Below are 24045 nucleotides of genomic sequence, written 5' to 3' on the forward strand. Positions count from 1 at the left end.
GAGGGGAGGAGTCACACTGTGGAAAGGGAAGGAGGAGGGGAGAAGTCACACTGTGGAAAGGGAAGGAGGAGGGGAGAAGTCACACTGTGGAAAGGGAAGGAGGAGGGGAGAAGTCACACTGTGGAAAGGGAAGGAGGAGGGGAGGAGTCACACTGTGGAAAGGGAAGGAGGAGGGGAGAAGTCACACTGTGGAAAGGGAAGGAGGAGGGGAGAAGTCACACTGTGGAAAGGGAAGGAGGAGAGGAGAAGTCACACTGTGGAAAGGGAAGGAGGAGGGGAGAAGTCACACTGTGGAAAGGGAAGGAGGAGGGGAGGAGTCACACTGTGGAAAGGGAAGGAGGAGGGGAGAAGTCACACTGTGGAAAGGGAAGGAGGAGGGGAGGAGTCACACTGTGGAAAGGGAAGGAGGAGGGGAGAAGTCACACTGTGGAAAGGGAAGGAGGAGGGGAGGAGTCACACTGTGGAAAGGGAAGGAGGAGGGGAGAAGTCACACTGTGGAAAGGGAAGGAGGAGGGGAGGAGTCACACTGTGGAAAGGGAAGGAGGAGGGGAAAAGTCACACTGTGGAAAGGGAAGGAGGAGGGGAGGAGTCACACTGTGGAAAGGGAAGGAGGAGGGGAGGAGTCACACTGTGGAAAGGGAAGGAGGAGGGGAGAAGTCACACTGTGGAAAGGGAAGGAGGAGGGGAGGAGTCACACTGTGGAAAGGGAAGGAGGAGAAGTCACACTGTGGAAAGGCGCGGTCGACATGTAGACCACATTGCGGTGGTTTTGAGCATAAAACTCCTGTAATGTAAATGAAGAGTTAAGAGTTTCCTTTCAGCACACATAAAACACCTGTATCCTGTGGGAGAGGAAGCTTGCTTAACTTTGGTTGTGGTGTGGATTGCAGAAGTGACAAGGTCTGTAAGAAGAATTTAGTTTATTCATTCGACCATTTCAAAAAACAAGCACACATAAAACTTGACAACGCCATATACATGCACATCAGTAAAATCATGGAGGATAACACAGTCTGGGACTTTATTTCCATTGTGGTCCTCTTAAAACCAGATAACTTGGCAAGATCCAACACGGTTAAAACACAGTATGACAGAGAGATAATAAAACATAGAAGAACATCTCTCTCATCATTGCAGTGACATCATAAGGTACATTCAAATGGACACAAAAGACAAACTGTTTTTTTAACTTCATTTTTTTAAGCAGGGCAGAGAGGATGTAGTTTTTATGGGCGGAGGAAACTCATTCCTATGTAATTCAAAACAGGACTAGACTACTACGGTGTAAACTAGAGGTCGACCGATTATGATTTTTCAACGCCGACACCGAATATTGGAGGACCAAAAAAGCGGATAGCGATTAATCGCCCCCCCCCCAAAAAAAATTATAATGTATTTGTAATAATGACAATTACAACAATACTTGAAAGAACACTTATTTTAACTTAATATAATACATCAATAAAATCAATTTAGCCTCAAGTAAATAATGAAACATGTTCAATTTGGTTTAAATAATGCAAAAACAAAGTGTTGGAGAAGAAAGTAAAAGTGCAATATGTGCCATGTAAGAAAGCTAACGTTTAAGTTCTTTGCTCAGAACATGAGAACATATGAAAGCTGGTGGTTCCTTTCAACATGAGACTTCAATATTCCCAGGTAAGAAGTTTTAGGTTGTAGTTATTATAGGAATTATAGGACTATTTCCCTCTATACCATGTGTATTTCATCAACCTTTGACTATTGGATGTTCTTATAGGCACTTTAGTATTGCCAGTGTAACAGTATAGCTTCCGTCCCTCTCCTCGCTCCTCCCTGGGCTCGAACCAGGAACAAAACGACAACAACCACCCTCGAAGCAGCGTTACCCATGCAGAGCAAGGGAAACAACTACTCCAAGGCTCAGAGCGAGTGACGTTTGAAACGCTATTAGCGCGCGCTAACTAGCTAGCCATTTCACTTCGGTTACACCAGCCTCATCTCGGGAGTTGATAGGCTTGAAGTCATAAACAGCGCAATGCTTGACGCACAACGAAGAGCTGCTGGCAAAACGCACAAAAGTGCTGTTTGAATGAATGTTTACGCGCCTGCTTCTGCCTACCACCGCTCAGTCAGATACTTGTATACTCAGTCAGATTATATGCAACGCAGGACACGCTAGATAATATTGGTTATTACTGCATTGTCGGAACTAGAAGCACAAGCATTTCGCTACACTCGCATTAACATCTGCTAACCATGTGTATGTGACAAATAAAATTGGATTTGATTTGATCTAGTAATATCATCAACCATGTGTAGTTAACTAGTGATTATGATTGATTGTTTTTTATAAAGATAAGTTTAATGATAGCTAGCAACTTACCTTGGCTTACTGCATTCGCATAACAGGCAGTCTTCCTTGTGGAGTGCAACGAGAGAGGGGCAGGTCGTTATTGGGTTGGACTAGTTAACTGTAAGGTTGCAAGATTGGGTCCCCCGAGCTGACAAGGTGAAAATCTGTTGTTCTGCCCCTGAACGAGGCAGTTAACCCACCGTTCCTAGGCCATCATTGAAAATAAGAATGTGTTCTTAACGGACTTGCCTAGTTAAATAAAGGTATAAAAAATATATATAAAACAAATTTAAAATAAAAAATAAAAAATAAATATTATTTTTTATTAATAATAATATATTTTTTAAATCAGCGCCCAAAAATACTGATTTCCGATTGTTATGAAAACGGCCCTAATTAAATCGGCCATTCCGATTAATTGGTCGACCTCTAGTGTAAACACTTCAAAGGAATTGATCCATCCCACATCCTTGTCTGAAAGAAGCGTCGCTGACAGTTACATCCTAAGTCGTGTGGTTAGAACATGACATTTTACATTTGAGTAATTTAGTAGATGCGGTTATCGACAGCAACGTACAAGTGACTTAGAATTAGTGCACTCAAAGTAGGTCAAACAACCACATAACCACAAAGCAACTTCAACCCGTCCTCCCTAGCATCAACGTAACCTTTAAGTTAACTAGGAAAATTATAGTGTAACCTGCAAAGAGGGAAACATTTAAAGGACGGACCAAACCCTCCTTCCCTCTGCATAATGAACAAACATTGTCTCAATAGGAAGCAGTCATCTTCAAATACAGTGCTTGAAATTCTAAACAAAATGGGAGCACAAATCTTGGAGCAAAACAGAGACGGCCATTTCATGAACAGACTTTTAAAAGGAGGGCAATGGGACGCATTGAACCGACATCACTCTGCCCCCACTGCAGCAGCTAGTAGCACCTCAGCCCGAGTCACAGCTGGCCAAATACCCTGTCCCAGACTTGGGTTCAAATAGTATTCAAAATCTTTAAATGTACTTAAGCTGTGATTGAGCTTGCCTGGCGCAATAGGGCCAATGAAATAGTTTCAAAAGTATAAACCATGCCATCTACCACTCCAGTTTTGGCTTAAGCAAACACAATAGATTTCAAATACTATTTGAACCCAGGACTGCACATTAGCGGAAGATAAGTGAAAATGTATCTCTGGCCAAAACACATCCTGTATCAATGCTTCTCTTGACAGAAATTAACACACAGAAATGGACAAATACCATAAAGAGTGAGAATTTTTTAAACATCTTCTTGAAGAACATCTAGATAACATTCACTGACACAATCACAGTACAGAGCTCTTTTCCAGCAGTGTCAGTTCATGGGTTTAGAATCTTTGCAAATTGCAACTAGAACTGTTAGCTGGTATAGAGATGGCAGAGCAAGGCATATCAACATTCTTGAGTTTGGTTTCTAAAAACACACCACAAGTGCTGTTAGACCACAGAAAACAGAAAACAGAAGAGGTAGTACCTGACACAGTTGTAAAATCATCATGACTTTCTACAGAGAGTTACAATGTCCTTTCTATGTAGTGTAATTCTAGGTGCAGCGCCCCAGTGGGAGGATCACACTAGTTTACTACATTCTCAAAGCCTGTCATTAACAGTCTTTTTATATCCACCAGCTACACCAACTTAGACTGGGTCAATTTAGACTGGGTCAACTTAGACTGGGTCAACTTAGACTGGGTCAACTTAGACTGGGTCAACTTAGACTGGGTCAACTTAGACTGGGTCAACTTAGACTGGGTCAACTTAGACTGGGCTCTGATGAGAGCTAGCTAGTAGCTACTGTTCTTGTTTGCATGCTAAATACTGCCAATTTATACGTAATAAAACTAAACTATACCCTAAAGGCGCCTGTACAAAAGCCTAGGCTGCAGCCTACATACATCTACAACACAATCACCTAGATTAGAACCAGATACTAAAATGGCTTCCAGAGTAATAACAAGGACATCCAGTTTCATGGCCTGCCAACCTCTGATGTCAGCAGGCTGAGAAGCTGTGGGCAGTGTGAGCCAGATCGATCCAAGATGGAGGTGCCTTTACGTATCATCTGTACCTGCTAAGAGGATTCTGTACCTAGTATCTGCTGACAGTGGCATTCTAATAATGGCTGTTCTGTGCTAAAGTGGACCAGGAAGTACAAGATGCTGAAAGCTAAAGGAGAAACATCACCAACAGGCTTTGATTTTTAACCTTCCTCTGAACTTCATACTGCAGACCAATTCTAACCCACAGTAGACTTCTAGAGAAGAGGGAATTGTGTTGTTCTAATGAAAACTTCTTGGGAGAAAGTTTAAAATAAGACATAAGACTAAACTGCCTTGATAAACAGAACGTGAACAGTCAGCAGTATACTGTAACTGCAGTACTGGTATGCCAAACCAAATTTGTCAACAACAACAAAAAACATGTATAAAACACGCATATAAAGTATGTAGAAAAGATAAGCTAAATAAATAAATAAAAACTAGTCGGGGAGAATCTAAAATTCCCAAAACGTCATTACATGGGTCCCCCATTGATTTGGTGATGCTTGAGTCAGACAGCATCACAACATGGCAAAAACCATGGCAACATGTGTAGAATTGCAGGAAACTAGCTTCATAAATGTTTATTTAAAATAAAATAAAAATGTCCCGGACGGTCTCAACCATTGGCTACGTACACTACCACGCCCGCCCGCCCCCCCCCCCCCTTTTACGTAGGGGAAACACTGCAAATGTATAATGAAAGACTATAGGAGTAGAGAGGCTCACCTTCAGCAGCAGTGGGTTTGGAAGGCGGGTCTATGATAAGCTCCTCCTTTTTCTCCACCCCACAGGCGCCAGAGTCCAATTGCTGAAGCATGGTGGGGCAGAGTTCCTGTAGGCCACGCCCATCCAGACGAGACTGCTCGTTCATACTGTAAACTGCCAGGGTGTCTCCAGGTAAGCACTGTGGAGGGAAACAGGCAAGCCGTCACACACACACACACACTGACCACAAAAAGAAACCCCAATCATATCCTATCTGATAAAGGACATGCTGTTTTCCCTTCATGGAAAACTAAAGTGAGATTAACTTATCCATGTAGATATGATGGAACTGGAAGGTTCCATGCCTGAGCACACAAACTCTGGACCAAAAGTCAACACTCATTCCCTTAGTTCAGGGACACATGAAACACACCTCGAACATGAAGAGAAGACAACTTTGTGTTAACTTATCCCTCTGCTCTCAAATCAACATGGTAGCGGCTAGTGAGTCAAGCCTACATGGCCCCATCTCAGTGTTTCTGTTGTAGTCATTTACACTGTATACAAGCCGCTGATGCATGCCTTTGGAACATCTACATTTGAAAAAGTATAATAAATTAATTTAATATACACCATCACAATAAATACCTTATGATGACCCCTCCACTGCATACATAGGCCCAATATATATATATATATTTATTTTTTTACCTTTATTTAACCAGGCAAGTCAGTTAAGAACAAATGCTTATTTTCAATGACGGCCTAGGAACAGTGGGTTAACTGCCTGTTCAGGGGCAGAACGACAGATTTGTACCTTGTCAGCTCGGGGGTTTGAACTTGCAACCTTCCGGTTACTAGTCCAACGCTCTAACCACTAGGCTACCCTGCCGCCCCAATATGTTCAATATGGTCCAATATGTTCAAATAATTAACAAATAATTGTACCAACATGTTATTGGAAATTATATTTTAGACGGTGTCAGCATAATTTATTTTAAATCATTTTGGAGTAGAAAGTCCATTTAGAAAGTCACCTGAGATTCTCAGTCCTTCTACATAAAATGACCCAGGGGGGACCCAAACCTCCAAAACAATGGGGGAGGATGCCCCATTCAACCCCCCTCCCCACAACCCCGGACACAGACTGGATATAGGGATGTCACTTCCTTTGTTTTGACATGAACAGCAATAAATCAATATGCTCCCTCACAAATGTTTTGAAAACACAAACTGTCATTAAGGTTTGTGTGGGACAGATCTCAGGGAGAGGGTCTGAAAGGAAGGAAATGTAGGGAGAGAGCTGCTTCTAATGCTTAGTATAAAGTCAATATAAATCGATTTACTTTGGACAGGTTGACTCTGGGCGGCGCCGGTGGAGCTGTCGCCTCTGCTGTGGTGCCATTGTCCCCCAGGCCGGGTGCACCGAGTCGTGCCAACAAAGAGCGGAGCTGGGGGACAGAGATGGTGGCATTGTCCCCATATCGCTCCAACAGACCCTGCAGCACCTGGGCCGGAGAAGCCTGGTCTTCGCCGAGTGCTCTCCCCAGAGGACACAACAGCAGGGTAAGGGAGAGGAAGACTGTCAGCTGGGCCACACAGACCGAGCAGCCATGGACGGGACTCTGAGTCATGATGATTATGATGACCCCTCCACTGGCTGGGTTACGGCTGGGGAACAGGAAGAGAGCAAAATGGGTTAGTTAGTAGTTCTGGCTGGCTGAGGAGAGGTCACTGAGGTGGATTGGTAGGTAGGTCTGGCTGAGGAGATGGGAGAGCCAAGGTGGCTTAGTTAGTAGGCCAACACAGTGGACTCTGCCTGGGGAGAGGAGAGATCATAAAGGTCACAGAGGGGGTCAGTAGGCCAACACAGTGACTGGTTCTCAAACCTTTTTGTGCAGCCAGCCAGCCAGCCACACACACCAAGTTTCATTGTCTTACACCTGGTACAATGAACAGAGGAGAGAGCAGGGAAAACCCGATCCCCAGCAACCCGAGCCAAAACACAATTGCACCCTGATCTCACATAATAACAGTAGCCCTTCCACGACAGGAAGATGGGGCAACTACAATGACGCAACAGTCCAGAGTCAAACCCACACACAGAGGTCCAATTCAGTCAACAGTCCAGAGTCAAACCCACACACAGAGGTCCAATTCAGTCAACAGCCCTGACATCAATAATCCATATTACATCATGGCAGTTGACTAACTGAGGTGAGGGAGGGGAGGCTAAATAAACGGTTCAGAACAACGTTTCCATTCATTGCCTTAAGGTATGAAAGACTTACCTCTTCCAACCTGAGTAGTGTGACGGGGCTTAGAGCTCTTATGTAGAGCCCTCGGCACAGAGTAGAGCTCTTAGGTCTTCAGTCGGGCTTGGGTAGTAGAGTGAAGAGATGGAAAGAGCAGGGCAGTCAACTGTGGGAGAGAGAGAGAGAGAGAGAGAGAGAGAGAGAGAGAATATGAGCTGGGAAAAGTACAAACAAAACCTCATAGAACAGTGTAGCAGCCAGCCACAATGTAGACACAACTTGTATACCCACTAGCCTCACACTAGAGCAGCCAGCCACAATGGAAACACAACTTGTATACCCACTAGCCTCACACTAGAGCAGCCAGCCACAATGTAGACACAACTTGTATACCCACTAGCCTCACACTAGAGCAGCCAGCCACAATGGAAACACAACTTGTATACCTACTAGCCTCACACTAGAGCAGCCAGCCACAATGGAAACACAACTTGTATACCCACTAGCCTCACACTAGAGCAGCCAGCCACAATGTAGACACAACTTGTATACCCACTAGCCTCACACTAGAGCAGCCAGCCACAATGGAAACACAACTTGTATACCTACTAGCCTCACACTAGAGCAGCCAGCCACAATGGAAACACAACTTGTATACCCACTAGCCTCACACTAGAGCAGCCAGCCACAATGGAAACACAACTTGTATACCCACTAGCCTCACACTAGAGCAGACAGCCACAATGTAGACACAACTTGTATACCCACTAGCCTCACACTAGAGCAGCCAGCCACAATGGAAACACAACTTGTATACCCACTTACCTCACACTAGAGCAGCCAGCTTAGACATTGGGAAACCAAGCAGATGCCACAAACCCACAACAATCTAAGAACTCTAGTCACTTCAACTGACATTCCTTGTCGATTCTGGTTTAGTTTGAAGATAAAAACCAGTTTAGAATGTTTATGTGGCCTGTGCTATACAGGTAGTTTTGGATGGACAGTCTGGTTCAGGGGCCAACAGTATACTGTCCCATAGCAGGACTTGGGAGTGTACAGTCTCTCTATTGCCCTTGTTCTCTCAGTTTGTTTCTCTGTGTGTCTGCTGGGAAGAGGCTCAGTGTGACCTGTCCTTGTATGACCCCATGGAATTGGAGGGGGAGAGAGAGTTAAAGAGCCAATGAGGGGTAGAGAGAGGTAAAGAGCCAATGAGGGGCAGAGAGAGGTAAAGAGCCACGGAGGGGCAGAGAGAGGTAAAGAGCCACGGAGGGGCAGAGAGAGGTAAAGAGCCACGGAGGGGCAGAGAGAGGTAAAGAGCCACGGAGGGGCAGAGAGAGGTAAAGAGCCACGGAGGGGCAGAGAGAGGTAAAGAGCCACGGAGGGGCAGAGAGAGGTAAAGAGCCACGGAGGGGCAGAGAGAGGGAAAGAGCCACGGAGGGGCAGAGAGAGGGAAAGAGCCACGGAGGGGCAGAGAGAGGTAAAGAGCCACGGAGGGGCAGAGAGAGGGAAAGAGCCACGGAGGGGCAGAGAGAGGTAAAGAGCCACGGAGGGGCAGAGAGAGGTAAAGAGCCACGGAGGGGCAGAGAGAGGTAAAGAGCCAGCAGAGACCAGGCTTTGTGGACTCCAGCTCCGACTACAATGGAAATCATGAAAGGCCCACCTTTCTCAATGTTTCATGGCAATACCTCCAGAGTCTAGCTAGGTGTGGAGCTGAGTGGGTGTGGGAACCATAAGGAACACAACCCAGACTACTAAAGCATCCGGTTAGAACGAGATGTACAAGTTTAAAACACAACTGCTGAGTATACACATTAAAAAAAAGAGGCCTAGTGCAGTCGACAATGTGATTCTCCTGGGTTTTATATACACTGAGTGGACAAAACATTATGAAACACCTTCCCACTATTGAGCAGCACCCAGGGCTGTGGCTCTAGTTTCACTAAGCGGTGCTGTGAGGTGTGGTGTAGTACAGTGTTACAGTGTGGTTAGGGCTGTGGTGTAGTACAGTGTTACAGTGTGGTTAGGGCTGTGGTGTAGTACAGTGTTACAGTGTGGTTAGGGCTGTGGTGTAGTACACTGTTACAGTGTGGTTAGGGCTGTGGTGTAGTACAGTGTTACAGTGTGGTTAGGGCTGTGGTGTAGTACAGTGTTACAGTGTGGTTAGGGCTGTGGTGTAGTACAGTGTTACAGTGTGGTTAGGGCTGTGGTGTAGTACAGTGTTACAGTGTGGTTAGGGCTGTGGTGTAGTACAGTGTTACAGTGTGGTTAGGGCTGTGGTGTAGTACAGTGTTACAGTGTGGTTAGGGCTGTGGTGTAGTACAGTGTTACAGTGTGGTTAGGGCTGTGGTGTAGTACAGTGTTACAGTGTGGTTAGGGCTGTGGTGTAGTACAGTGTTACAGTGTGGTTAGGGCTGTGGTGGTCATGACATTTTGTCAGCCGGTTATTGTCATGTAAGAGACTGCTGGTCTCACTGTATTTGACTGTTAACATAAACCTGTTCAGCACTTCCAGGTCTCCAGCTGTATTCAAGCCTCTGATGACACCTTTGGAACATCTACATTATAAAAAATAAAATAAATGAATCCATGATTTATTTTAGTCAGGTCTAAAGAAACACGATGATATGAAGAAAATGCACTTGAGAAGAACAGAATATGAGTTGGCCTACTGCATGTTATCTGGCTATGTTCCATGCCCTTGGCTGTAGGATGATTCATTTACCTGACAAGATATGCTTATAAATCCTGTGCCATTCTTTTATATTATAGTATTTTACAGTAAGAAGAATTTAACTGAACTGAATAAAATAGAAAGGATATTTTTCCCATCCGGAGCAAGTGCACATATGAAGTGGCTATACTGTATATTGTAAAAGTGATAATTTGAAACAGGTCCTATATGCTATATTTAGAGTTATTTATTTGGCCACTTAAGTTGTGAATGATACAAACCTTAGAATGTCTTAGAAATCTATGCATATATGGGCTGCATGATGCGACTACAGGATATTGATGATTTTAGAAGGTTGCGGGAAAAAAAGAAGCTTGCTCTCTGTTCCTCGCCTCAGGCTGCACAGCTGTTCTCTCATCAAATGATCACATTTTCACCCATCAGACTATTCTCACCGTAATCTGGTCTTTACTAATAAGTAAGATCAGTGTTGATTTAGAATGGCCCATTATCAAAAGGGGCGGGAAGAGGGGCTTGGGGAAACAAATACGTAATCTGTAGGTACTCGAATAGCGAATGGGAGGCCGCGCATGGAGGTCTGTTTTGTAGGCTACCGCCTCAATTGGTTGGCGCATGGACTCTACAAGGTGTCGAAAGCGTTCCACAGGGATACTGGTCCATGTTGACTTCAATGATTCCCACAGTCGTGTCAAGTCTGTGGGATGTCCTTTGGGGTGGTGGACCATTCTTGACATACACAGGAAACTGTTGAGGGTGAAAAACCCAGCAGTGTGGCTGTTCCTGATACACTAAAACCGGTGTGCCTGGCACCTAGCGTCATACCCTGTTCAAAAGCACCCCCTGAATGGCACATAGACACAACACATGTCTCAATTGCAGCAAGGCTTAAAAACCCGAATACAACCTTACAGTGAAATTATTACAAGTCCTTAACCAACAATGCAGTTAAGAAAAATTAGTTTAAAAAAAATAGATACGTAAACAAATAATTAAAGCAGCAGTAAAATAACAATGTGGAGGCTATATACAGGGTGTTACGGTACAGAGTCAATGTGGAGGCTATATACAGGGTGTTACGGTACAGAGTCAATGTGGAGGCTATATACAGGGTGTTACGGTACAGAGTCAATGTGGAGGCTATATACAGGGTGTTACGGTACAGAGTCAATGTGGAGGCTATATACAGGGTGTTACGTTACAGAGTCAATGTGGAGCCTATATACAGGGTATTACGGTACAGAGTCAATGTGGAGGCTATATACAGGGTGTTACGGTACAGAGTCAATGTGGAGGCTATATACAGGGTGTTACGGTACAGAGTCAATATGGAGGCTATATACAGGGTGTTACGGTACAGAGTCAATGTGGAGGCTATATACAGGGGGGTACCAGTACAGAGTCAATGTGGAGCCTATATACAGGGTGTTACGGTACAGAGTCAATGTGGAGGCTATATACAGGGTGTTACGTTACAGAGTCAATGTGGAGCCTATATACAGGGTATTACGGTACAGAGTCAATGTGGAGGCTATATACAGGGTGTTACGGTACAGAGTCAATGTGGAGGCTATATACAGGGTGTTACGGTACAGAGTCAATATGGAGGCTATATACAGGGTGTTACGGTACAGAGTCAATGTGGAGGCTATATACAGGGGGGTACCAGTACAGAGTCAATGTGGAGCCTATATACAGGGTGTTACGGTACAGAGTCAATGTGGAGGCTATATACAGGGGGTATCGGTACAGAGTCAATGTGGAGGCTATATACAGGGTGTTACGGTACAGAGTCAATGTGGAGGCTATATACAGGGGGTATCGGTACAGAGTCAATGTGGAGGCTATATACAGGGTATTACGGTACAGAGTCAATGTGGAGGCTATATACAGGGTGTTACGGTACAGAGTCAATGTGGAGCCTATATACAGGGTGTTACGGTACAGAGTCAATGTGGAGGCTATATACAGGGTGTTACGGTACAGAGTCAATGTGGAGCCTATATACAGGGTGTTACGGTACAGAGTCAATGTGGAGGCTATATACAGGGTGTTACGGTACAGAGTCAATGTGGAGGCTATATACAGGGTATTACGGTACAGAGTCAATGTGGAGGCTATATACAGTGGGTACCAGTACAGAGTCAATGTGGAGGCTATATACAGGGGGTACCGGTACAGAGTCAATGTGGAGGCTATATACAGGGGGTACCGGTACAGAGTCAATGTGGAGGCTATATACAGGGTATTACGGTACAGAGTCAATGTGGAGGCTATATACAGGGTGTTACGGTACAGAGTCAATGTGGAGGCTATATACAGGGTATTACGGTACAGAGTCAATGTGGAGCCTATATACAGGGTGTTACGGTACAGAGTCAATGTGGAGGCTATATACAGGGTGTTACGGTACAGAGTCAATGTGGAGGCTATATACAGGGTATTACGGTACAGAGTCAATGTGGAGGCTATATACAGGGGGTACCAGTACAGAGTCAATGTGGAGGCTATATACAGGGGGTACCGGTACAGAGTCAATGTGGAGGCTATATACAGGGGGTACCGGTACAGAGTCAATGTGGAGGCTATATACAGGGTATTACGGTACAGAGTCAATGTGGAGGCTATATACAGGGTGTTACGGTACAGAGTCAATGTGGAGGCTATATACAGGGTATTACGGTACAGAGTCAATGTGGAGCCTATATACAGGGTGTTACGGTACAGAGTCAATGTGGAGGCTATATACAGGGTGTTACGGTACAGAGTCAATGTGGAGGCTATATACAGGGTGTTACGGTACAGAGTCAATGTGGAGGCTATATACAGGGTGTTACGGTACAGAGTCAATGTGGAGGCTATATACAGGGTGTTACGGTACAGAGTCAATGTGGAGGCTATATACAGGGTGTTACGGTACAGAGTCAATGTGGAGGCTATATACAGGGTGTTACGGTACAGAGTCAATGTGGAGGCTATATACAGGGTGTTACGGTACAGAGTCAATGTGGAGGCTATATACAGGGGGTACCAGTACTGAGTCAATGTGGAGGCTATATACAGGGTGTTACGGTACAGAGTCAATGTGGAGGCTATATACAGGGGGGTACCAGTACAGAGTCAATGTGGAGGCTATATACAGGGGGGTACCAGTACAGAGTCAATGTGGAGGCTATATACAGGGGGTACCGGTACTGAGTCAATGTGGAGGCTATATACAGGGTATTACGGTACAGAGTCAATGTGGAGGCTATATACAGGGGGGTACCAGTACAGAGTCAATGTGGAGGCTATATACAGGGGGGTACCAGTACAGAGTCAATGTGGAGGCTATATACAGGGGGGTACCAGTACAGAGTCAATGTGGAGGCTATATACAGGGGGGTACCAGTACAGAGTCAATGTGGAGGCTATATACAGGGGGTACCGGTACAGAGTCAATGTGGAGCCTATATACAGGGGGGTACCAGTACAGAGTCAATGTGGAGGCTATATACAGGGGGTACCAGTACAGAGTCAATGTGGAGGCTATATACAGGGGGTACCAGTACAGAGTCAATGTGGAGGCTATATACAGGGAGTACCAGTACAGAGTCAATGTGGAGGCTATATACAGGGGGTACCAGTACAGAGTCAATGTGGAGGCTATATACAGGGGGGTACCAGTACAGAGTCAATGTGGAGGCTATATACAGGGGGGTACCAGTACAGAGTCAATGTGGAGGCTATATACAGGGGGTACCGGTACAGAGTCAATGTGGAGCCTATATACAGGGGGGTACAAGTACAGAGTCAATGTGGAGGCTATATACAGGGGGTACCAGTACAGAGTCAATGTGGAGGCTATATACAGGGGGTACCAGTACAGAGTCAATGTGGAGGCTATATACAGGGGGTACCAGTACAGAGTCAATGTGGAGGCTATATACAGGGGGTACCAGTACAGAGTCAATGTGGAGGCTATATACAGGGGGTACCAGTACAGAGTCAATTTGGAGGCTATATACAGGGGGTACCAGTACAGAGTCAATGTGGAGGCTATATACAGGGGGGTACCAGTACAGAGTCAATGTGGAGCCTATATACAGGGGGGTACCGGTACAGAGTCAATGTGGAGCCTATATACAGGGGGGTACCGGTACAGAGTCAATGTGGAGCCTATATACAGGGGGTACCGGTACAGAGTCAATGTGGAGGCTATATACAGGGGGGTACCAGTACAGAGTCAATGTGGAGCCTATATACAGGGGGGTACCGGTACAGAGTCAATGTGGAGCCTATATACAGGGGGGTACCGGTACAGAGTCAATGTGGAGCCTATATACAGGGGGTACCGGTACAGAGTCAATGTGGAGGCTATATACAGGGGGGTACCAGTACAGAGTCAATATGCTGGGGCACCAGTTAGTCAAGGTAATTGAGGTAATATGTACATGTAGGTAGAGTTATTAAATTGACTATGCATAGATAACAAACAGAGTAGCAGCAGTGTAAATGCAAATAGTCTGGGTGGCCATTTTATTAGCTGTTCAGGAGTCTGGCTTGGGGGTAGAAGCTGTTTAGAAGCCTCTTGGATCTAGCCTTGGCGCCCCGGTACCACTTGTTATGCGGTAGCAGAGAGAACAGTCTATGACTGGGGTGGCTGGAGTCTTTGACAATTTCTAGGGCCTTCCTCTGACTGATTACACTGAAGGAAGTGGATTTAACAAGTGACATCAACAAGGGCTCATGGCTTTCACCTGGATTCACCTGGTCAGACTGTCATGGAAAGAGTGTTCCTAATGTTTTGTACACTCAGTGTATATTTCTAAACTATGAGATTGGAATTATACTGTGAAATTGTAAAAAAATAAAAAAAGAATCATGCACTTTTAGTGTAAGATCGCCTGAAATATCAGCCTGTTTTGGTGAGATGGAGTTTAGGCCTGATATCACCAGCCAGTAAATTAGTTAGACCAAGAAGAAAACTTCTCTGCCAATAACAGATGGTTTTCCCCTTCCCAAGCCAGACCAATCAGACAGTCCGAGCTAAATTCTTGCTTGAGAAATTCCTCTCTTCCTTTTTGACCATTTTATTGAAAACAAAAATCACAGTAAGGTACTTCAATTGTTACCCAGAAATGATTTGATATTGAGATAAAAACCAGTTACACTGGACCTTTAAAATACTGTGGTCCTGAATGGATAAAAATACCCATAATACTGTGCAGGGCTGACTCAAGAGTTCTCGGGATGACAAGGTAAAGCAATAGGAGTGAAGAGGTTTACAATGTCCAGGCATGTCTCCAGAGGTTATATTTAGACCACATATAGATAAGGTGGTAGGATCGGTCAATACCAGCCAACCTGCCAGGACCCTGGTCTCTGACCTGTGTGTAGGCTACACTGCTGCATAACAAACCTAGGGTTTGGGACTATGACGTAAAAGATCACACATATTTTAGGTTATTAAAAGGAACATACAGTACTTGACATGGATGGAGAGAGAAGAGACAGGGAACCAATAGGCTACATGGATGGAGAGAGAAGGAACCAATAGGCTACATGGATGGAGAGACAGAAGAGACAGGGAACCAATAGGCTACATGGATGGAGAGAGAAGAGACAGGGAACCAATAGGCTACATGGATGGAGAGAGAAGAGACAGGGAACCAATAGGCTACATGGATGGAGAGAGAAGAGACAAGGAACCAATAGGCTACATGGATGGAGAGAGAAGAGACAGGGAACCAATAGGCTACATGGATGGAGAGACAGAAGAGACAAGGAACCAATAGGCTACATGGAGAGAGAAGAGACAGGGAACCAATAGGCTACATGGATGGAGAGAGAAGAGACAAGGAACCAATAGGCTACATGGATGGAGAGAGAAGAGACAGGGAACCAATAGGCTACATGGATGGAGAGACAGAAGAGACAAGGAACCAATAGGCTACATGGAGAGACAGAAGAGACAGGGAACCAATAGGCTACATGGATGGAGAGAGAAGAGACAAGGAACCAATAGGCTACATGGAGAGACAGAAGAGACAGGGAACCAATAGGCTACATGGATGGAGAGAGAAGAGACAAGGAACCAATAGGCTACATGGATGGAGAGAGAAGAGACAAGGAACCAATAGGCTACATGGATGGAGAGAGAAGAGACAGGGAACCAATAGGCTACATGGATGGAGAGACAGAAGAGACAAGGAACCAATAGGCTACATGGAGAGACAGAAGAGACAGGGAACCAATAGGCTACATGGATGGAGAGAGAAGAGACAAGGAACCAATAGGCTACATCCAGAGACAGAAGAGACAGGGAACCAATAGGCTACATGGATGGAGAGACAGAAGAGACAAGGAACCAATAGGCTACATGGAGAGACAGAAGAGACAGGGAACCAATAGGCTACATGGATGGAGAGAGAAGAGACAGGGAACCAATAGGTTACATGGATGGAGAGACAGAAGAGACAAGGAACCAATAGGCTACATGGAGAGACAGAAGAGACAGGGAACCAATAGGCTACATGGATGGAGAGACAGAAGAGACAAGGAACCAATAGGCTACATGGAGAGACAGAAGAGACAGGGAACCAATAGGCTACATGGATGGAGAGAGAAGAGACAGGGAACCAATAGGTTACATGGATGGAGAGACAGAAGAGACAGGGAACCAATAGGCTACATGGAGAGACAGAAAAGACAGGGAACCAATAGGCTACATGGATGGAGAGAGAAGAGACAGGGAACCAATAGGTTACATGGATGGAGAGACAGAAGAGACAAGGAACCAATAGGCTACATGGAGAGACAGAAGAGACAGGGAACCAATAGGCTACATGGATGGAGAGAGAAGAGACAGGGAACCAATAGGCTACATGGATGGAGAGACAGAAGAGACAGGGAACCAATAGGCTACATGGATGGAGAGACAGAAGAGACAGGGAACCAATAGGCTACATGGATGGAGAGACAGAAGAGACAGGTAACCAATAGGCTACATGGATGGAGAGACAGAAGAGACAGGGAACCAATAGGCTACATGGAGAGACAGAAAAGACAGGGAACCAATAGGCTACATGGATGGAGAGAGAAGAGACAGGGAACCAATAGGTTACATGGATGGAGAGACAGAAGAGACAAGGAACCAATAGGCTACATGGAGAGACAGAAGAGACAGGGAACCAATAGGCTACATGGATGGAGAGAGAAGAGACAGGGAACCAATAGGCTACATGGATGGAGAGACAGAAGAGACAGGGAACCAATAGGCTACATGGATGGAGAGACAGAAGAGACAGGGAACCAATAGGCTACATGGATGGAGAGACAGAAGAGACAGGTAACCAATAGGCTACATGGATGGAGAGAGAAGAGACAGGGAACCAATAGGCTACATGGATGGAGAGACAGAAGAGACAGGTAACCAATAGGCTGCATGGATGGAGAGAGAAGAGACAGGGAACCAATAGGCTACATGGATGGAGAGACAGAAGAGACAGGGAACCAATAGGCTACATGGATGGAGAGAGAAGAGACAGGTAACCAATAGGCTACATGGATGAAGAGACAGAAGAGACAGGGAATCAATAGGCTACATGGATGGAGAGAGAAGAGACAGGGAACCAATAGGCTACATGGATGGAGAGACAGAAGAGACAGGGAACCAATAGGCTACATGGATGGAGAGACAGAAGAGACAGGTAACCAATAGGCTACATGGATGAAGAGACAGAAGAGACAGGGAACCAATAGGCTACATGGATGGAGAGAGAAGAGACAGGTAACCAATAGGCTACATGGATGGAGAGAGAAGAGACAGGTAACCAATAGGCTACATGGATGGAGAGACAGAAGAGACAGGGAACCAATAGGCTACATGGATGGCGAGACAGAAGAGACAGGTAACCAATAGGCTACATGGATGAAGAGACAGGGAACCAATAGGCTACATGGATGGAGAGACAGAAGAGACAGGTAACCAATAGGCTACATGGATGGAGAGAGAAGAGACAGGTAACCAATAGGCTACATGGAGACGAGGTCACCAGTGCCCAATCACTGTTCCCACATCGCAGGCTACATGGGAACCCTAATCCACAAAGTCTCTCAGGAGTACTGATCTAAGATCAGTTTTGCCTTTTAAATCATAAGGAATCAGATGATATGGATTTATGGACAGATCCTACATCAGCACACCTACTCCTTGCAGATACGAGTCCTGATCTGTCAAAGAGTGAAAGAGCGAGTGAGCTCGTCATCGATTACATAACAGTGCAATCAGCAGTGCTATCAAAACAGTGTTGCCCCAATGATTTGTTTTCCCCAGCAGCGGTGGCTAAGTTAGCGTGGCACAGTCTCTGACCTAACATTTTAGAGGTCCTTCCTCTTGGCTGCACAGAAAACATGTTGCTGTTTTATCCTTGAATTTTATTTTATTTTTTCCCATATCATAAGTCCTCTGAGTGACTTAAACACTAGAACAAAATCAATGTGGGGGCCATGAAAGGACATTTTTGAATTTTAGATTTGTATTTTTTTAATTTTATCTTGTGGTTGTTAGTTCTCAAAGATGATATTATTTAAAAAATATACAGCTCTATTTTCAACATACTTTATATCTGGTTGTAGTCATTTAAAGTTTAAAAACTGAAAACTTTCTATCATCCTAAAAATGATTTTTGAGATGGTAAAAGAGCTGAAAAGATGTTTATTTTTTTTACCATTTTAATTTAAAACGAATCACAGTAAGGTTCTTGTTAGCCAGTAATGATTTGATATTGAGATAAAAAAAATATAAAAAAATGCTGCATTGTACCTTTAACTAGTCTGCGACAGCACAAACAGCTCTGGGATCAGGTTTAATGACCTTTATCTGCAGAGTCAGCAGGAAACTCATGATAGAACTCAGGGAAAGTAGAAGACAATCAGCAGGAAACTCATGATAGAACTCAGGGAAAGTAGAAGACAATCAGCAGGAAACTCATGATAGACCTCAGGGAAAGTAGAAGACAATCAGCAGGAAACTCATGATAGAACTCAGGGAAAGTAGAAGACAATCAGCAGGAAACTCATGATAGACCTCAGGGAAAGTAGAAGACAATCAGCAGGAAACTCATGATAGAACTCAGGGAAAGTAGAAGACAATCAGCAGGAAACTCATGATAGAACTCAGGGAAAGTAGAAGACAATCAGCAGGAAACTCATGATAGACCTCAGGGAAAGTAGAAGACAATCAGCAGGAAACTCATGATAGAACTCAGGGAAAGTAGAAGACAATCAGCAGGAAACTCATGATAGAACTCAAATTTTAAATGCTGCATTGTACCTTTAACTAGCCTGCGACAGCACAAACAGCTCTGGGATCAGGTTTAATGACCTTTATCTGCAGAGTCAGCAGGAAACTCATGATAGAACTCAGGGAAAGTAGAAGACAATCAGCAGGAAACTGTGCAGTATTACTATAACAACCTCAAATAAAGGATGGGTGTTCTCTTTCACCACCGTCTGCCTGACACCACACTGCCCCAGGTCTGCTAGAGGTTATTCAATGTAGGCTATCACAACACACGGACAGGACATCTAAGAGGGAGGGGGGGGGGGGGGGGGGGGGTCCATGGAAGGAAGTGAGACGGCGTTACAGTTAGACACTACAGTAACTTAAATGAGTTTGGCGTTTATGCATGCAATACACACACAGATGACTTTCTCTAAAATCAGCAACATGTTGTGCCATAAAGGCTATATATACGCCATGACATAAACCATATATTTATGAGAGAAAGTCAATCATTAAATGAAGGCGCTACTTTTGACTGAACAAAATCTTCTCTCAACTGTGAAGTCAGCCTGGCACAGACAACCCACATTCAGCTACTGTGACAAGTTGCCATCTGGCCTCTATAACAAAAGTTATAAAAGTTGATCAAAGCAATTTGACAAGTGTAAAAACATTTTTTTTAATGAATAAAGTTAAAAAGAACAGTGACGGAACATTTTAAAGTTTGTTCATAAAGTTGTCACAAAATCTTGCTGAAAACAGCACTATCCTGAAGACGATGGCTAGACACATGATACAGCAGCACACGTAAGTAGGCTGAGAACTCTTTAGAAACCTTTGTAATATTCTGTATCCGACGAACCACAATTCCCCCCAACTCCACATAGCCTAATAAGGAACAAAAAGTTAACTTGCCAGCTTCAGAAGATCTTTCTCTCCAGACACAACTACGTTGATAAAAGCTGAATCTCTCGCCTCAGAAACAGGTTGCACTTTGAGTCTTCTTCAAGAGGTTTTGACTGACAAGAGTATCTTATAGTGTACGGGGAGATGGGGGAGGGGTGGGAGGGGGTGTAAACTATGTAGAGGGGAGATGGGGGAGAAAAGCCCACAACACAACCCTAACATTCTGTGAGAACTTAATTACAGAGTTCAGTAAAATCTCAGGACAGGTGATGTTATTAACCAACACTGACATTGTCATTAGATGACAAAGCATTTAATAGATCAGAGACACTCAGAAAGAGCACACACACACACACACACCCTTCCATTAATATAATTCCTCACAGTAGTGAAATAATAAATTCCGCAAACTTCCAAAACAGTTTCTGGCAAGATGTCTTTATTATTATTTTTTAAATACAGTGTGCTTCTTCGCCGAGGGCAGCCTTGTGAGAATCCGTAGGCGAGCGAGTAAACTCCTACTGCCATCCGCTCTTCATGCTAAAGTGCAAACATCCCTGTATATGTTGTTATTCCTCTTACCGCTGCTCTTTAATTACTTGTTACTTTTATCATTTTATTTTTTAAACTGCACTATCGGTTAGGGGCTCGTAAGTAAGCATTTCATTGTAAGGTTGTATTCGGCACATGTGACTAATTTGATTTGATTATTGGAAAATTAAATTGATAACCTACAATTAAGATTATCCTACCAACGTGACATCAAAAACTAAAATTTTCTGTTTCACCGAGACGTGTCTGAACGACGAACCGGACAATATAGAGCGAGCGGGATTTTCCATGTACCTCTGGTAAAACGAGGGGTGGGGGTGTGTGACTATTTGTCAATAACAGCTTGTGCGCGATGTCTAATATTAAAGTCTTGAGGTATTGCTCGCCTGAGGTAGAGTACCTTATGATAAGCTGTAGACCACACTATCTACCAAGAGAGTTCTCATCTATATTATTTGTAGCCGTCTATTTACCACCCCAGAACGAAGCTGGCACTAAGACCGCTCTCAACCAACTCTATAAGGCCATAAGCAAAGAAAATGCTCACCCTGAAGAGACACTCCTAGCGGCCCGGGAACATTAATGCAGGAAAACTTAAATCAGTTTGACCAAATCTTTACCAGCATGTCACATGTGCAACCAGGAAAAAATTAAATTGATCCTAGATCACCTTTATGCATACAAAACTCTCCCCCGCCCTCCATTTGGCAAATCTGACCATAATTCTATCCTCCTGATTCCTGCTTACAAGTAAAAACTAAAGCAGGAAGCACCCGTGACTCTCTCAATACGGAAGTGGTCAGATGACGCGGATGCTAAACTACATGACTGTTTTGCTAGAACAAACTGGAATATGCTCCGGGATTCATCCAATGGCATTGAGGAGTACACCACCCCAGTCATCGGCTTCATCAATAAGTGCATCAACGACATCGTCCCCACAGTGACTGTACGTACATATCCCAACCAGAAGCCATGAATTACAGGCAACATTCGCGTTGAGCTAAAGGCTAGAGCTGCCGCTTTCAAGGAGCGGGAGACTAATCCGGACACTTATAAGAAATCCCGCTATGCCCTCAGACAAACCATCAAACAAGCAAAGCGTCAATACAGGATTAAGATTGAATCCTACTACACCGGCTCTGACGTTCATCGGATGTGGCAGGGCTTGAAAACTATTACGGACTACAAAAAGGGAAACTCGGACACGAGCTGCCCATTTACGCATGCCTACCAGACGAGCTAAATGCCTTTTATGCTCGCATAGAAGCATGCAACACTGAAGCATGCACAAGAGCACCAGCTGTTCTGGATGACTGTGTGATCACGCTCTCGGTAGCCGATGTGAACAAAACCTTTAAAACAGGTCAACATTAACAAAGCCGCAAGGCCAGACGGTTTACCAGGACGTGTATACAAAGCATGCGCGCACCAACTGTCAAGTGTCTTCGCTGACATTTTCAACCTCTCCCTGACCGAATCTGTAATAGCTACGTTTCAAGCAGACTACCATAGTCCCTGTGCCCAAGGAAGTGAAGGTAACCTGACTAAATGATTACCGCCCCGTGGCACTCACGTCGGTAGCCATGAAGTGCTTTGAAAGGCTGGTCATGGCTCACATTAACAACATCCTCCCAGACACCCTAGACCCACTCCAATTTGCATACCGCCCCCAACAGATCCACAGATGACGCAATCTCAATCGCACTCCACACTGCCCTTTCTCACCTTGACAAAAGGAACACCTATGTGAGAATGCTGTTGATTGACAACAGCTCAGCGTCCAACACCATAGTGCCCACGAAGCTCAACACTAAGCTAAGGACTCTAGGACTAAACGCCTCCCTCTGCAACTGGATCCTGGACTTCCTGACGGGCCGCCCCCAGGTGGTAAGAGTAGGCAACAACAAGTCTGCCACGCTGATCCTTAATACTGGGGCCCCTCAGGGGTGTGTACTCCTCTCCCGTATTCCTTGTTCACCAACGACTGCGTGGCCAAACACAACTCCAACACCATCATTAAGTTTGCTGACGACACAACAGTGGTAGGCCTGATCACCGACAACGATGAGACAGCCTGTAGGGAGGTGGTCAGAAAACTGGCAGTGTGGTGCCAGGACAACAACCTCTCCCTCAATGTGAGCAAGACAAAGGAACTGATCGTGGACTACAGGAAAGGCGGGCCGAACAGGCCCCCATTAACATCGACAGGGCTGTAGTGGAGCGGGTCGAGAGTTTCAAGTTCCTTGGTGTCCACATCACCAACAAACTATCATGGTCCAAACATACCAAGACAGTCGTGAAGAGAGCACGACAAAACATTTTCCCCCCTCAGGAGACTGAAAATATTTGCTATTGGTCCCCAGATCCTCAAAAGGTTCTACAGCTGCACCATCGAGAGCATCCTGACCGGATGCATTACCACCTGGTATGGCAACTGCTCGGCATCTGACCAAAAGGCACTACAGAGGGTAGTGCAAACGGCCCAGTACATCACTGGGGCCAAGCTTCCTGCCATCCAGGACCTATATAATAGGTGGGTGGCGTCAGATGAAAGTCCATAAAATTGTCAGACTCTAGTCACCCAAGTTATAGACTGTTCTCTGCAACCGCACGGCAAGCGGTACCAGAGCGCCAAGTCTAGGACCAAAAGGCTCCTCAACAGCTTCTGCCCCCAAGCCATAAGACCGCTGAACAATTAATACAATTGCCACCGACATTGAACCCCCCCCCCCCCCCCCCCTTTTGTACACTGATGCTACTCGCTATTTATTATCTGTGCATAGACATTTCACCCCCACCTACATATAGAAATGACCTCAACTAACCTGTACCCACGCTCAGTGACTCTGTACCGGTGCACCCGAAATACTGACTTCCGGCGCCGACAGAGATGGCCGCATCGCTTCGCGTTCCTAGGAAACTATGCAGTTTTTTGTTTTTTTACGTGTTATTTCTTACATTAGTACCCCAGGTCATCTTAGGTTTCATTACATACAGTCGAGAAGAGCTACTGAATATAAGATCAGCGTCAACTCAACTCGTACAACCATCAGTACGACCAAGAATATGTTTTTCGCGACGCGGATCCTGTGTTCTGCCTTACAAATATAGCCTCGTTATTGTTATTGTTATCGTGTTACTTCTTATTTTAGTCTACTTGGTAACTATTTTCTAAACTCTTCTTGAACTGCACTGTTGGTTTAAGGGCTTGTAAGTCAACATTTCACGGTAAGGTCTACACTTGTTGTATTCT

General features: G+C 44.9%; 1 protein-coding gene across 3 annotated transcripts in view; it reads right to left on the minus strand.

Annotated features, from left to right (window-relative positions):
• The window catches only part of slc39a14 (solute carrier family 39 member 14), a 54264-nt gene that overhangs the window by 22035 nt on the left and 8184 nt on the right, over window positions 1-24045 (minus strand). For all 3 annotated transcript variants that reach the window (XM_031829657.1, XM_031829659.1, XM_031829658.1), the window contains exons 2-4: window positions 7408-7537; window positions 6463-6787; window positions 5138-5315 (exon numbers count right to left, since the gene is read on the minus strand). In XM_031829657.1, coding sequence (XP_031685517.1) covers window positions 5138-5315; window positions 6463-6750 — 466 coding nt within the window. In that variant the 5' untranslated portion in view covers window positions 6751-6787; window positions 7408-7537. The remainder of the gene's footprint in view (window positions 1-5137; window positions 5316-6462; window positions 6788-7407; window positions 7538-24045) is intronic.

The sequence above is a fragment of the Oncorhynchus kisutch genome, linkage group LG8 (genome assembly GCF_002021735.2).
Source record: "Oncorhynchus kisutch isolate 150728-3 linkage group LG8, Okis_V2, whole genome shotgun sequence".
NCBI classification, from domain to species: Eukaryota; Metazoa; Chordata; class Actinopteri; order Salmoniformes; family Salmonidae; genus Oncorhynchus; species Oncorhynchus kisutch.